The following is a 14,386-nucleotide window of genomic DNA, read 5'->3' as shown; positions in this document are numbered from 1 at the left end:
TATATTTGATATGCATTTATTAAATATTTGTAAAAGGTTCTGTGTCTATATACATAGGTATACATAGATATCTAGGTATAAGTAACACTTACATACATGCAAGTGTACATAAAGACTTTATATATTTCAATTGTATCTTTGTATCTTTCTTGGGTTCTTTCTTGTATTCTTAGCGTGTGAGCTCTATGAGGGAACCTGGACTGAGTTTCCCTCTATGCTCTAGAAAACTGTGGTTGCTACCTTTGTATAAATAATAATGTTTTTTTGCATTTTGTCAGCTGTGCTGCTGAGAAATTAGGGAAGTTGACTGATTCTTTAAAAAAAAAAAAAAAAGCCCAACCCAGCCAGTATGGGTGCTAGCTAAAAAGCAGTATGGATTTTTTTTATGAACTATATTATTAATATGTACCTTATTTTCTGTGTGATATTGATAATGCCTTTTAAAAATGTTTTGCTTATGGATCCTGGAAGTGTTGCTATGTTTATAATTTTTGCAAGGATACAAATGTACTTTGACTGGGTAATGCATGTGGGATAGCAGACCTCATCCCATCTGTGCCCTCAGTTGTTTTGTTACAAGGACCATCTTGAATTTTTGGCCGTCTTAAGTTGTGTCTGATTATGGGGTGTGAGGTGTTAAAGTGTGGGCTGTGCTTGGCATCTCACATGCTAGTTTATCCCTTCAAAACCTGTGAAGTCCAGATTTCTCGGGATTTCATGCAGAATACCGCATTTCTTTGTTGCCTATATTGATAGAGGCTAACACTTTCTCATTCAAAGCAAAGTCCTGATTAGTTTACTTTTAAAATTTGAATATGAATTGTAAGTATTAATATTAAGAATATTAATATAGTATTTCTGCATTGCTTGACTTTTGAGTACCTTGGTTTCTCAAATGTAATGTTTAATTCTGTTTTTTTTTTTAAAAAATGTTAGATATGTACTAATAAAACTAGAATGGAAGATACTTTTTGAATATTTTCCAAAGGGATACCAGAGATGTAATCTGCCAATGATGTATAGTGATGAAAGAACAGTCCAGAATCAGGGCCCCTCTCTCCTATCCTTTCTATATCTTTCCTTCACCAATATTCAGCCCCACCAATGTTCATTTCCATAACAGAAGGTAGAGTAGCATATTTGGGCAGAATAATGTGCAAATTACAATGTTTTTAAAACCTTTAATAGTTCTATATAAATGGATCAGTTGAGGAGTAAAAATAACAGTTTGCAGTGATACTACAAATTTGGTATCTAATCTGAAATACCTGTACAAAACTGATATGACTAGACATGTTACTAGTGAGAAAGAACTCCACAGCTTTTCTCTTTGTGAAGCATTTGGTTTCCAAAGGTGGTGATGGTGGGTAAATTAACTTTGAAATCTCTGTCTGAAAGAAGGATATTTCTTCTTTATTCATCCCTTCCTCACCACCTGTTTTTTTTCTGGGAAATTGCTGAGTAACACAGTTTGTAGAACAGTGAGTTTTCTTTTTCATTTATAGCCTTTCCTTTTGAAAATGTTCATTGTCTTTTTGACTTTCTGAACGTACAGACTGCTCTCTGAATATTGTTTATTGGTATGTTATTTTACTTCATTTCGACTAACTTGAATTTGTTACTGTTGGGCTAAAGATTTGATCCTCTCTGTTTATCCCCATCCTGAATTTAATCTATTTATTTGCTTCTGTCCCTCAAATACCATTGGATTAAGATCCAGTTTGTTTTTTTGTTTTGATACAGGTTCAGCATAATGCAGATAAATCTACTACGTTGAAACTAGCAGATTTTGGCCTTGCAAAGAAGGTTACAAAACCCGTATTTACTGTGTGTGGAACACCAACATATGTTGCCCCTGAAATACTTGCTGAGAAGGGTGAATATAATATCTGTTTTAAAAAAAATCAAATAATTACTCTGTTCATAAAATATTTCTGTGCATTGCTTATCACTAAAGAAACCTCACTAACCTTCCTATTATTAATGTTTTAATACTGAAATGTATATTATTCTTATTTGGCAAGAATCAAAATAGCATAGATTATATATGTTAAAATTATGTAAAGAAAGAAAAATTGTTTTAGTATTACGCACCGAAGATTCCCGTTTTCTTCCTGCCTCATGGCTGAAGCCTCTACAACCTTAAAGTCCCATCAGTTCAAGAGAAGGCAATGGACCTGAATGGTCACACTAATCAACAATCCAAGATATTGAAAGACCAATTAGAGAGAAGGAAAGTTTGGGGAGTTTCTTATCCAAATAGATTCAAACCTGGAAAAGGTTTGCAGTTCAATTTGGCTCAAGGCATGAGTGTGCCTTTTGGGGTTCTTGTTTTGTAGAGCAGAATTACCCATCTGTAGTCATAGTGAATTAGAAAGGAAACTTGGGATCCGTTTCCTGCTTGTAGAAGGGAATGAGAACCTAAAAAGAACTGTTTTACAAGAGAGTTTTTTAAATGTATGCTGCATTTTTTTCAATTAAGCTATAATCGACACTGGCCTTGTGAAGTTGACAAAGTTTGTCAAGTGTTTTGAAGAGGAAAGGGGCTATGTAAGGACTATTATAATAAAATGATAGTGCAGTGTAGTATGCAGTTTATCAGGAGGTGCCTTTGTCGCTTTTTCTTTCATTCACCACTCTTGATCAGAAAACTGAGTTTCTGAGCAGCAGACAAAGCTATGGACCGACAGTGTTTCTTAAAGAATGTAATATGAAACCACCTTGCAAGTATGAGTTTCATCTCTAAAAGGTATTTTTGGTAAGAGGTATGAAAAATGGTATTTACCTTTCTTTTCCCTAGGCTATGGACTGGAAGTAGACATGTGGGCTACTGGTGTGATACTCTATATTTTGCTGTGTGGCTTCCCTCCTTTTCGAAGTCAGGAGCGAGATCAAGAAGAACTGTTTCAAATCATACAGCTGGGTCACTATGAATTCCTTTCACCATACTGGGACAGTATTTCGGGTGGTAAGATTCATCACTTATACCCTACTGCAGGAGCTTACAGACTCTGTTGCAGTGTTTTTTTAAAACATGAATTTAGGCCTCAATTCATATCAACAACTGTGTATATGAAAATCAGCTCTGATACATTTAAATTGGATATAATTCCCTTTCTGAAGGAAGAGCGAGGGTTTTTCTGCTGTTTGGCTATAAATATGTCCATGAATAAGGCGCCAAAGCAGTACATTTGGTGATGTTAGAGTGGGAAGGTCTGTGCAAAAGACACACAAGGATGAAGTCCAAGAGTGACCCATGGCCCCATTGAAATCACTGGGATTCTTCATCCAGTTTAGTACTTTGTCTGTCTACAGTATCTTGTTTGAAAAACCCTTGTTCAGCAGTGCCTTTAGTCTTAAGCCTCCACATAGAACTCTATTCTTCCACAGGCCTGGCACCAAGTACCCACATCCGGCAGTCAGAGGCTCCTCTAGTCGCTTGTCCTCTGGTGCCTGCAGATTAAATTCCCTAGCTTGGAAATCTGCCCTTCGTCTCTGCCTCCTGGCTTCTCGTGGGGGAGGATGGTGTTGCCAAAAAGACACATTAGGGATTTGTCACCTCATGTCATTAAATTCTGACCCAGTTAATAGTCATCTATATTGTTATGGCAAAAGTAGTAAGAAAATGGACATGATGTTTTATTTGGTTTTAACTGGACATCAGGCCACCAACATCATCACATCATATTTTTTCCCCTTTTCTTCTCCCCTCTCCCCCCTTTCTTTTTTTTTTTTGACATGAAATAGCAGCGAAAGATCTGATATCTAGGCTTCTGGTGGTAGATCCTCAAAAACGCTACACAGCTCAACAAGTTCTTCAGCATCCCTGGATCAGAACAGCTGGAAAAACCAACAGCAGAAATCTGCAGAGAGAAGTGACAATAAATATTGAGCGCCACTTTCGCAGCCAGCGCAGGAAGGAAGCTGTAGATGACGACATGTGAAACCCCTTCTTGTTAATCTAGTCCTCTTCATTTCTTCCTTTCCTAAATGAATTGGGCCCCTTTGTTGTTGTTGTTGTTGTTGTGCGACGTTTTTTTAGATTTTGAGAATCTGGGGAAGTATTGGAATTTCAAGGCCTGGTCCAGCGCCCACTGAAGTGACTGAGTCTTTCCACTGATTTCACTGGCCATTGGATAGGTCTCAACGTGTCCTTTTTTTAAAAAAACACTGAACTGGGCCTTTAGGTTACAAAATGTTTGTCTTTTATAGCTGAAAAGTATTTATTTCTGCAGTTAACATCACTGATGATTATGGGGCGTTTTCTGTACTTATTTTGTATGGTAGCTGCCAGAAGTTTTGTGTTTATGGAGCCTTGTTTTGGAAATATGTCTATAACCTCTAGAGCAAGCCTTTATACCAATTAGTGCTAGTGACAGAAACGATAAGTAAACACAATATAAAGGAATATATCAGTTAGCTACAGGTTACATTAAATATGCTGCAAACTATTTGTATTCAGTATAAATAGTGGTGAGTTAATCCAGGTAGAGAAAAATTTGAGCCCCTCATCTTTCAGTAGTTCAACTCAAACCTCTGTGATTTGGTTTATCATGTGAACACATAAGTGTGTATGAGGGATTAAAAATCCTTGCAGTCTTATTCACAAAGTTAGGTACCTAACTAGGTATTTTATGGTATTAGGTATTAGGAAACATCCTTCCTTGGTCATTCTCTGAGACAGGGAGATTGAGTTAAACTAATGGTCTGTTATGGTATGCAATTCCTATGTTTCTACATTGGTTCTTGGAGAGAGAGGAAGGATATCATGGCTGGCAATTTCTCATGGCAGCTTTGCAAGACTGTTGTAATACTTTGCTATGTGCTACTGAGTAGTCTCTTTTTTCCTTCTCTGGGAACAAAAAGTCTGTGGGAACTCTGGCTACTTTTTATGAGGTGGCATGTGGAGAACAGTTACTTAGTATTTTTTCAAGATCAGAGCTGTCCTTTCAGGTCCTCTCAGGTGGTTCTGGATTCCAGTATTCTCTTGTGCTGAAGGAGGGGAAATAATTGTGAAACGCTTTTAAACTCGTCTTAGCCCGTTACCTGATGGTTCCCCTCTCCTCTACACGGTGGCTGCTTAATAATCTTTTGACTCTTCTGGTGTCTGTTGCTGGCCTCTTTCCCTCTTGCCACCTTCCCCTAGTGGCTTATCTCCCCTTCCTTGGTGTTTCACTTGGCTAGTATATAAGTATGATTAATGGGATGAAATGAAATAAAAACTAAACTCAGGAAAATAGTTCCTATTATTCTATGGAAAAGGCTCTCAAAGGAAGTGGCAGAAGCATCATTTCTTGAATTATTTAAAACTGGACTGGATAAAATAAAATAAAATAAAAAATATGTAGGGAAAAATCCAAGCCCAGGAATGAGTATGACCTAATATATCTTTTGTATCCCAGAGTTATTTGTTATCCAACCAAAATCAACAAGAACATTTGTTGTCTGTTTCTGGTAAAATAGCCAACAGCTCACATATGGTAGTTAACAATATTGATATTTAAAATGTTTATTAATATTAGCTTTGTGTTAACAGCGCACTGATATGTATGGAGGCACACTCAAAGCTATTGTTTCAGTCTTTTTGTCTGTATGTATAGTAAAACAATGTTGTATTGTTTCATAATCAGAAGGATATTTTAATAACTATAAGGCCTAGAATATTTTTTTAAGTTGAAAGTTTAAACTGATGGGATTGTCAAAAAAGTTAAAGGTGTTGCATCATGTGTCTGTTCTAACAAAATGTTCTGCCATAAGAATAAAATGTCAGAATTGAAATCTGTTAATGGAATCGGAGGGGAGAATTGCACCTTCAATACTTATAAGCCAGTTCAACTGGTTCATATTTAATATATACTGAATTAAAGGTTGCAGTAGAATTCAATTGTTAATCAAACAAAACTCTTAGATCTTTAAAATTGGCCAATAATTATATTTAATTGATATACTATACACCTGTATCTAGGCGCTGATTAAGGAAAGCATCCCTTTTCAGGAAAGAAATAAATCACAGGTTCAAGTGCTTTCCTGAACAATGATGGATTTAAGCAGTATGCTCAAGTGCCTTCCTGAGTCAGGGCCATGAAGAACCCTAGTACTCTGGAGGCCTTGTGTGGTAATTATGTATAAGTAATAATTTTTCCTCTGTAAACTTATTAATTCTATCTTTGACAGGAAACTATTTATTAAAAAAACCTTCCAACATGCAATGTCAAATATAAGAATAAGCTTGAAGCGACTGAAACACATTTGTAGGTGCAAATTAATCTGCTAGTCTGGATTTTGGATGACTGGGTTGCTTGGTCACCTTTAAGAAATTATGTGTAATAGTTTTATGGTGTAGAAGAGACAGAATACATTAGTGATTAATATGAAAGGGATTATTTATTTCAGCTGCTGCAAGGAAAGATTCTTGTCATTCTCTCTGGCTCTCTAGGTCCCAGACTGACTAAACAGAGTTTATACTGCCCGATGTCACTGCATAGTCTCCTTCGGTCCTGGCCCTGGACTATGCAGTTATGGAAGGGAATACTAAGTGCAGAAGGCAGCACTAAAGAATTTTTTATTGGTCTTGCAGAAGACAAAAGATGGAGACCCTCAGCCATGGACTCCAATCATCTGCCTCAATTGAGATGTTCAGGAAGCATCTCAGTGCTGCTCCTCTGGGCTTCCACCTTTTTCTTTTCTTTACCTTTTAGCTATTCTCTTCTCTTCTTTTTTCCTCTGCTTCCTGGGCCCAGTCTCTGCAGTTGTACACTGGTCAGCTCTGGGGATTCAGAGGTCTAGAGCAGTTCAATCTGAGAGCTTGAAGCAATGAGTCTGCAAGGCGCCAGAGTGCTTAGCTTGCCCAGTACCATCAAGAATTGCTCATGCTGATATTTTACAAGATGGAGGAGGATGCACTCAAAGAAAGCTAGCAAAGGCAGGGAATCTGTGAGAGCCGTTCAATCTCAAGGGCTCGCAACTCTCTGCCCATCCAATATTCTCTCTTCTCAAGTGTTCCCCCTTCCTGTTCCAAGACCTTCCAACTCAGACCCTGTCTTTATGGTGCAGAGATTCCAAATTTTCTTCTATATGGATATACTCATCATAGAGAGCTTTCCCCCCTTGTATCTATCTTTTCCCCCCCTTTTCTCCCCTTTCAGCAACCTCCTCCAATCACCCATTCTCCATGAGTCACCTTCATCTTAGATTTGGACCATAGAGAGCCATTTCCTTTGCCTCAGCAAAGCAAAGCAAAAAACCAAACCAAACCAAACAAAACAAAAAAACACCAACAAAAAACTCCCAGAACCACACAGGAAAATAGCCAAAAGCAAGAGAAGACTAAAGCCCACATTGAGATCTCACGCTCACTGTTCCTCTTCATCCTCCTGAGAAGGGTGAAATTTCTCTTTCCTCCTGGTCTTCCTCTGATTTGGACTCTCATACTGCCAGACTATTCCACCAGAATAAAAATTAAAACTTATTACCAATGTCCTTAAGATTCTGAACATTAAAAAGGAAAAATCCAAGAAAGACCCCTTTAAAAAGAAAAGTTAATGGTGAAATAGGATTCTGTATTCTAGAAACTGTGGATATCAATGGCACCCTATAAAAAGGGGGGGGGGAGGGGGAATCTGATAGGGTTTGCTAGATAATTTATCAAATTCAAGAGGACAGCAGGCAAAGGTATGTTTTTTTCCTTTAAGCTGATGTGGCTAATACTGCACTTTTCTCACCTTATATGTTGTGATGTTGAAAGCTAAATCCATACTTCACTTTTGATGGCTGTTACCATGACTCATAGACTCAGTGAACTCGCAAGTTTTTCCATTGGTACAATTCTCTTTGCTGGTTAAATTCTTACTTAATGAAGTTTTCCACAGACCTCCTTCTCACTTTGTCCACGAGGGTCCATTCCCCCTTTCATCTTAACAAAAACATAGTGTATTTGCATAAGCACAGCTAGGTTGCTCAGCATGATGGGAAATGGTCAGTTTGGCTGGTATTGGGTTACAAATCACTTTAGTGTTAATTGCAGGGATATTGAAATGTTGCCTCCTAATTGTATGAACAAATGGCAGCAAAACTGTGCTTAGCCTATTCTGATGAAAGATTCGCTGTCATCTAAACAGAACTCAACAAAGGAGGCTTTCGGATGAGCACTGTAAAAGTGGCAGGGAGGGGATGGAGGTCTTCCTATCTGGGCTGCACTGACGAAGAGCTGCCCTCAGACATGGATTGACTATCTCTTCCTATTTTTCAGTGCCACAAATAATCATGTCCACTGAATATTCTGTTCCTGCAAGCAATCATGACAAATGAAGCTATTTCCATTAAAACCTCATACACATAGTGATACATTGAAATGTCATATATTCATTTTTTTAAACTCTCATTTATTTTAAAAGGGGCTTACTTTGCTTGAGGCAACAAGTAATTATAAGTAAAACTGACAATTATTACAGAAATTACTTCAAAAGGACTTGGTTTTCTCAGCAGTTTGTGTATATTTCAATTCTGACATTGAAAAGTATTATTTTCCTATAGGTCTTCAACATCAATACTTCTGTACCTGAAATAGCATAAAAAGAAATGCAAATACTATATAGATGATGTTCTGGAAGATGTTACAGAAGTTAGTCTTTCTCTATAGCTGGTGAATGCCTGTGATAAAGTGATTGCCATTTAAAATCAATGTGTGTCCACATTTACTACAACACGTTACTTATGATACCACAACTTCCCTACTATTCAACTAGGAATAACTGTGTAGTATCTGTTAGCAAATACTGACCTTTTTATAGCAATCACTCTAATTTATAACAGTGCAGCACTGCATTTTAGTCATATGTACGGAGGGCTAATTAAGACTGTGATTTAATGCATTGATATTAACAGCTGGATAGAGTTATCTTTCCTGTGTTCCTAATAAAATCACAGTCTGGCAATATTTTACTGAAATATGCTTTTAAAGTTGTCACAATCAGATGCGATTTGTTGGGAAAGGAATAGGTGATTTTTTGTAACATCCAATCCACCGGTTCACTGTACCAGCCTTGCATTACAAAACAGATTTTATTTACACACAAATAAAACCTGTGCTGGCACTTCAGAAATTGCTTGACTAGTGCAGAAAGTTAGTTTTAATCATTACAAGATAAATAGTTCAGAACAGGAAAACAAGGTAAAACAAATCTGACAGGTCAAAATGTACATTGTGTGTGTAATCAGAGCTGATTCTAAATTATGATAAATAGGGGTGTAAGTAATGAATGAACCTTTGGTGAATTAAGGTCATATCTAAATACTAAATTAGATCAGTGCAGATTAATTTAGAAATAAAAGTGTTTCTGCAGTAAAGTGGTGGGAATATCTGCCCAAAATACAATCAGACTATATGGATTGGGAGAAACATTTAGGATCTGTTACGAACTATTTCCTAAATCCTTTGTAGCCTTCATGCATAGCTGTAGTGAATAAGGCCCATTGGATGCCAGGTTTGATTGCTGGAGAAGTGTCATGTTTTAAATGAAAGATGGTTGTATTATTATTGCTCTGTGAGGCAATGATGCCTCTTAGAATATGATTGTCAGTGTCCCTTCAGAAGGCATTTCTCTGGAAAGATTTCAGCACAAATCTTTCCAAAAAATATTTAATCTCAAAGGTTTCAGATATGAAGACAGTTTTTCTTTAGAGACTTGTAATTACAGAGTTTATCATCAGTCTGTGGCATTCACTACAGTAGCCCATTATCAAGCAAATTCTGTTGCTAGATTGTTAAAAGGAATATATAATTTTGTGACCGTAAACATTTGTAGATACAGAGCTTGAGATGTTGGCAACTTTAATTCAATTGAATACTTCAGAGCATAAGCTTATCACCTGCTGGGCTCAGATAATGCACCCCTTTCAACCATTTTATGTATGGCACTGAACTGGCCAGGTGCATTATTTTTGTTTGTTTTCCATATCCTCTGATATTGGTCACGACTGGATACTAGCAGTACCTAATCTGATATGCTAATGTCTACATACTGATGAGTGTAGGATACATTGTGGGCCAACTTTCAAACATAGATGCAGTGGTATGCCTGCAAAAATACATGCATATGTGCTGCACATATAGAAATCCACCATGTATGTAGTAATCCAGTTTGAGTGCACCTTGTACCTATTTTTAAAAATGTGGCCCTTGTGAAGTTGCAGCCAAGCAGAAGAAAAGGGGAACATGAAGATAGGCAAGTAGAAGTGAGGAAAATGCAAAGAAAACTCTACTTTTTCCAAGATGTCTTTATTTCTTTGAAGTAAATCAATGCTGTAGATGAGTTGAACGAATCTTCAGTGAGTAAAATAAACAATGTGTTATTCCCTATGTGTAACATTCCAGTGATTGTTCCCCAGTTATTTCTGTGTATCTGTGGAAAAGTGGTTTTGAGTATGTACCATAGCAACCCAAATATCCTGCCATCTGGGTCATCACTCCTGAACAACAAGATGGGGGATGCCTGGGCTAGTCCTTAAAAAGAAAAATTGAAACCTCTCCACTATGTAAATAAGTCTGAATAATGATTCAACCAAGCAAGGATTTCTTTGAAATTTATTTGTAAATGTCTTCATAACTCTCTCTTGCAATGCTCAAGGGCACTAAAATGTAATAGCAATCTCCCAAGAAAAGAAAAGAAAAATGTGTATGGAAAAGGGGTGGGAAGGTTGTAAAACAAAAATATGCTGAACCCAGCATCCAGATACCATACTGAACTGTACAAGGGATGCAGAAAGTGAGAGGAAAATTTGAACAAAGCTATACACACAAAAACACTAAAGGAAGCAGAATGAATCTGAGATTTCTATTTTTTTAAACGGTCACACCATTATATAGCTGATCCTAGTTTTATGCAATGATTTTACCATGCGCACCTTAAACATTTAGGGTGACATCTTCTAGGCCAGCTAGGGGTTTGAATGCCAAGGATCTGTACTGGGACCAGTGCTGTTCAACATATTCATAAATGTCTGGAAAAAGGCATAATAGTGAGGTTGCAAGGCCCAGCTGGCAGATCAAGTTCCAGTCATCTGGGCACTGCTCAACAACCTCTGGGTCAAAATTGCCCTCTGGTTAAACTCAGTGAGGTTGCAAGTCATCTTCTGCTGGTAGCAAAGGTCCTGCTGAAGAAGTGATTCAAATGCAAAGTATATGACGAATGGTGCCAACTTCTACATCAGACTGTGGGTAGGAGTCAACCAGAGCCATTTACGGTTGACAAGCTAGTTAAAGCCCTTAATTCCATCAAGCTAGGCACAGTGGCGGGCCATGATAACATCTTGCAAGAATTCCTCAAGCACCTTGGACCAAAGGTGTCACAGTGGCTTACTAACTTCTACATACAGGTCATCAATGAGATGACGTTACCACACACTTGGAGTCAAGCAAAGATTTTTGCCATTTTTAAGCTGGGCAAAGACACTATAGTGTGTCAAGTTCCTGCCGAATAGTTTTACTGTCAGTATGTTTCAAGGTGTTTGAGCTTTTGATCCTCCAACAAATTGCTCCAGATTTGGACAAAGTCTTGCAAGTTGAGCGGACAGGGTTTAGGAAAGGATGCAGCACATGTGATCAAGTCCTGGGTTTGACCACCTTTATCGAAAACAGTTTTCAACAAAATCTAAAGACATGAGCCATCATCTTGGATTTGACCACCTCCTATGACGCAATTTGGCATGGAGGCCTTTTGTTCAAACTCTCCATTTGCCTCACAGTGGGTGGTCGAAATAGTAAAGCTCTTTCTCCAAAAGAGTCAGTTTAGAGTACACATGGGCAACTGCTGTAGCTCTTGGAAGTATCAGCTCAACGGCCTCCCTCAAGGCGCAGTTCTTTCACTGATACCGTTCAATGTGTACATCAACGATCTGCCAGCTACACTCTTGTGCAAGTTTATCTATGCTAATGACATCTGCTGCAGCTACAAAGCTCAGTCTTTCTCAGAAATTGACAAGGTCTTGAGGGAAGATATGAAGCTCATGGCAGACTATTGTAATCAATGGTGCCTTCAGCTGAGCTTTTCTAAGACCATTTCTAGTGTATTCCATCTGCATAATGCAAGCCACGAGTTAAACATTTTCCTCAATGGCTAACACCTGCAGCATGATCCAAACCCAGTTTACCTTAGTGTGACATTGGATAGGTCATTACTATCCACAGTACTGCAACCATTTGAGGAAGACAGCAGCCAAAATCAGCATTTGGAACAACCTGCTCAGAAAATTGGTTGGTTCAACCTGGGGTGAGAGCAACTGGATGCTTAGATCATCAGCTCTTGCCCTCTGCTATTCAATCACAGTACTGTGCTCCTGTCTGGTGTCGCTTGTCTCACATGAGGCTGGTTGATGTAGAGCTTAACAAAGCTGTGCGTGTTGTTACTGGGCCTTTGCGGACAACTCTATTGCCATGGCAGCTGAGACTTAGCAACATTACACTGCGCCATATTCTCTGTGAAAAGGCCTCTGTCATGCTGCTGGCTAAGATCCATGAGAATAGAGACCTGTTGTTGTATGCAGACCTCTTTTTGACTACCCACCAGCTTGCTTGCCTTCTGAACGTCATTTATACCACCACAGGATGTGACGGTGGAATCTGCTTCGTTGCGGTCAACGACAACAGTTGTTAATCACTTTCTTGTCACTTACCCAACCATCTGTCCTCCAGGTTTTGATCTGCCAAGGTACCAGTGATCATCTCTGAACTTGTTTTGAACAGGACAAAGCAACAGTGCAGCCAGTCTCGTTAAATGAGTTTTTTCTAATGACCCATGATGTAATTGTGGTCAACTTTAGACTACGTTGCGTATCATTGTTGAGTGTCCACTGACTTATTTCGAGGGCGGGCTACCGGCTCTCCACCTGGCTGATGATGACACCATTAAATGGTTGGACACATTGTGTATACACTGATGATGAGTGAGGTGGCAAAGTTTTAAAACAAACATAAGGAAGGACTTCTTTACACAATGCACAGTCAACCTGTGGAACTGGTTGTCATGGGATGTTGTGAAGGCCAAAAGTATAACTGGGCTCAAAAAAGGATTAGATAAATTTCTGGAGGATAAGTCCATCAATGGCTATAAACCAAGTTGATCAATGGCTATTAAGTCCATCAATGACTATGAACCAAGATGGTCAGGGTGTCCTAAATCTCTGACTGCCAGAAGCTGGGACTGGATGACAGGGAATGGATTACTCAAGTACTTCCTTATATTTGTTTTAAAACTGCTGCCTACTAATTTCAATGAGCAACTCCTGGTTCTTGTGTTATATGAAGGGGTAATAACATGTATTCACTTCCTCCACACCATTCATGATTTTATAAACCTCTATCATATCTCCCTTTAGTAATCTCTCTTCTAAGTTGAACACTCCCAGTCTTTTTAATCTCTCATATGGAGGTTGTTTCACGCCCCTAATCATTTTTGCTGCCCTTCTCTGTACTTTTTCCAGTTCTAATATATCTTTTTTGAGATGGGGTGACCAGAACAGCATATAGTAGTCAAGGTATGGGCATACCATGGATTTATATAGTGGCATTATGACATTTTCTGTTTTATTATCTATCCCTTTTTCCTAATGATTCCTAACATTGTTAGTTTTTTTGACTGCCACTGCACATTGAGCAGATGTTTTCAGAGAACTATCCACAATGACTCCAAGATCTTTCTTGAGTGGTAATAACTAATTTAGAACCTGTCATTTTGTATGTATAAATAGGATCATGTTTTCCAGTGTGCATTACTTTGCATTTATAAACACTGAATTTCACTTGCCATTTTGGTGCCCAGTCATCCAGTTTTGTGAAATTCCTTTGTAACTCTTCACAGTCTGCTCTGAACTTAACTATCTTGAGTAAGTTAGAATCAGCAGCTCACTATTTACCCCCTTTTTCTGATCATTTATGAATATATTGAATAGCATTGGTCCTAGTATAGATCCTGGGGGGACCTACTATTTCCTGCTTTCCATGGTGAAAACAGACCATTATTCCTACCCTTTGTTTCCTATCTTTTAACCAGTTACTAACCCGTGAGAGGACCTTCTCTCTTCTCCCATGACTGCTTTGTTTAAGAGCCTTTGGTGTTGGACCTAGTCAAAGGCTTTTGGGAAATTCACATACATTATATCAACTGGATCACCTTTGTCCACTGAATGGGATTTGGGGTTCAGGGCCACATGGCGACACGGTAGCAGGAGTGGCTGAGTGGAGGTGCAGGGACACATGGGGACGAGGCAGATATGCCTGACGGAATGGGAGAGGCTAGGGGTCAGCCAGGTCTGCATGGGGGAAGATCCCCAACTCACTAACAATCCTTCTTCCCCCCAAAAAACCGTTCCATATTTCTTCCACCCACACTCA

The 14,386-nt window shown here is 38.5% G+C and overlaps 1 protein-coding gene across 1 annotated transcript in view; it reads left to right on the top strand.

Moving 5' to 3' along the window:
• DCLK3 (doublecortin like kinase 3) overlaps nucleotides 1-6,204 on the top strand; it is a 36,350-nt gene extending 30,146 nt beyond the window's left edge. The window contains exons 3-5 of the mRNA XM_067560926.1: nucleotides 1,744-1,876; nucleotides 2,801-2,968; nucleotides 3,748-6,204. Of these exons, the coding sequence (XP_067417027.1) occupies nucleotides 1,744-1,876; nucleotides 2,801-2,968; nucleotides 3,748-3,944 (498 nt within the window). The 3' untranslated portion in view covers nucleotides 3,945-6,204. The remainder of the gene's footprint in view (nucleotides 1-1,743; nucleotides 1,877-2,800; nucleotides 2,969-3,747) is intronic.
• The last annotated feature ends 8,182 nt before the right edge of the window (nucleotides 6,205-14,386 follow it).

Source organism: Emydura macquarii, unplaced genomic scaffold (assembly GCF_026122565.2).
Source record: "Emydura macquarii macquarii isolate MOO-44397 ecotype Brisbane River unplaced genomic scaffold, CSIRO-AGI_Emac_v2 contig_2321, whole genome shotgun sequence".
In the NCBI taxonomy this organism is placed as follows: domain Eukaryota; kingdom Metazoa; phylum Chordata; order Testudines; family Chelidae; genus Emydura; species Emydura macquarii.
Note: the sequence above shows the minus strand (reverse complement) of the source record. Positions and strands in the feature narration are given on the sequence as shown.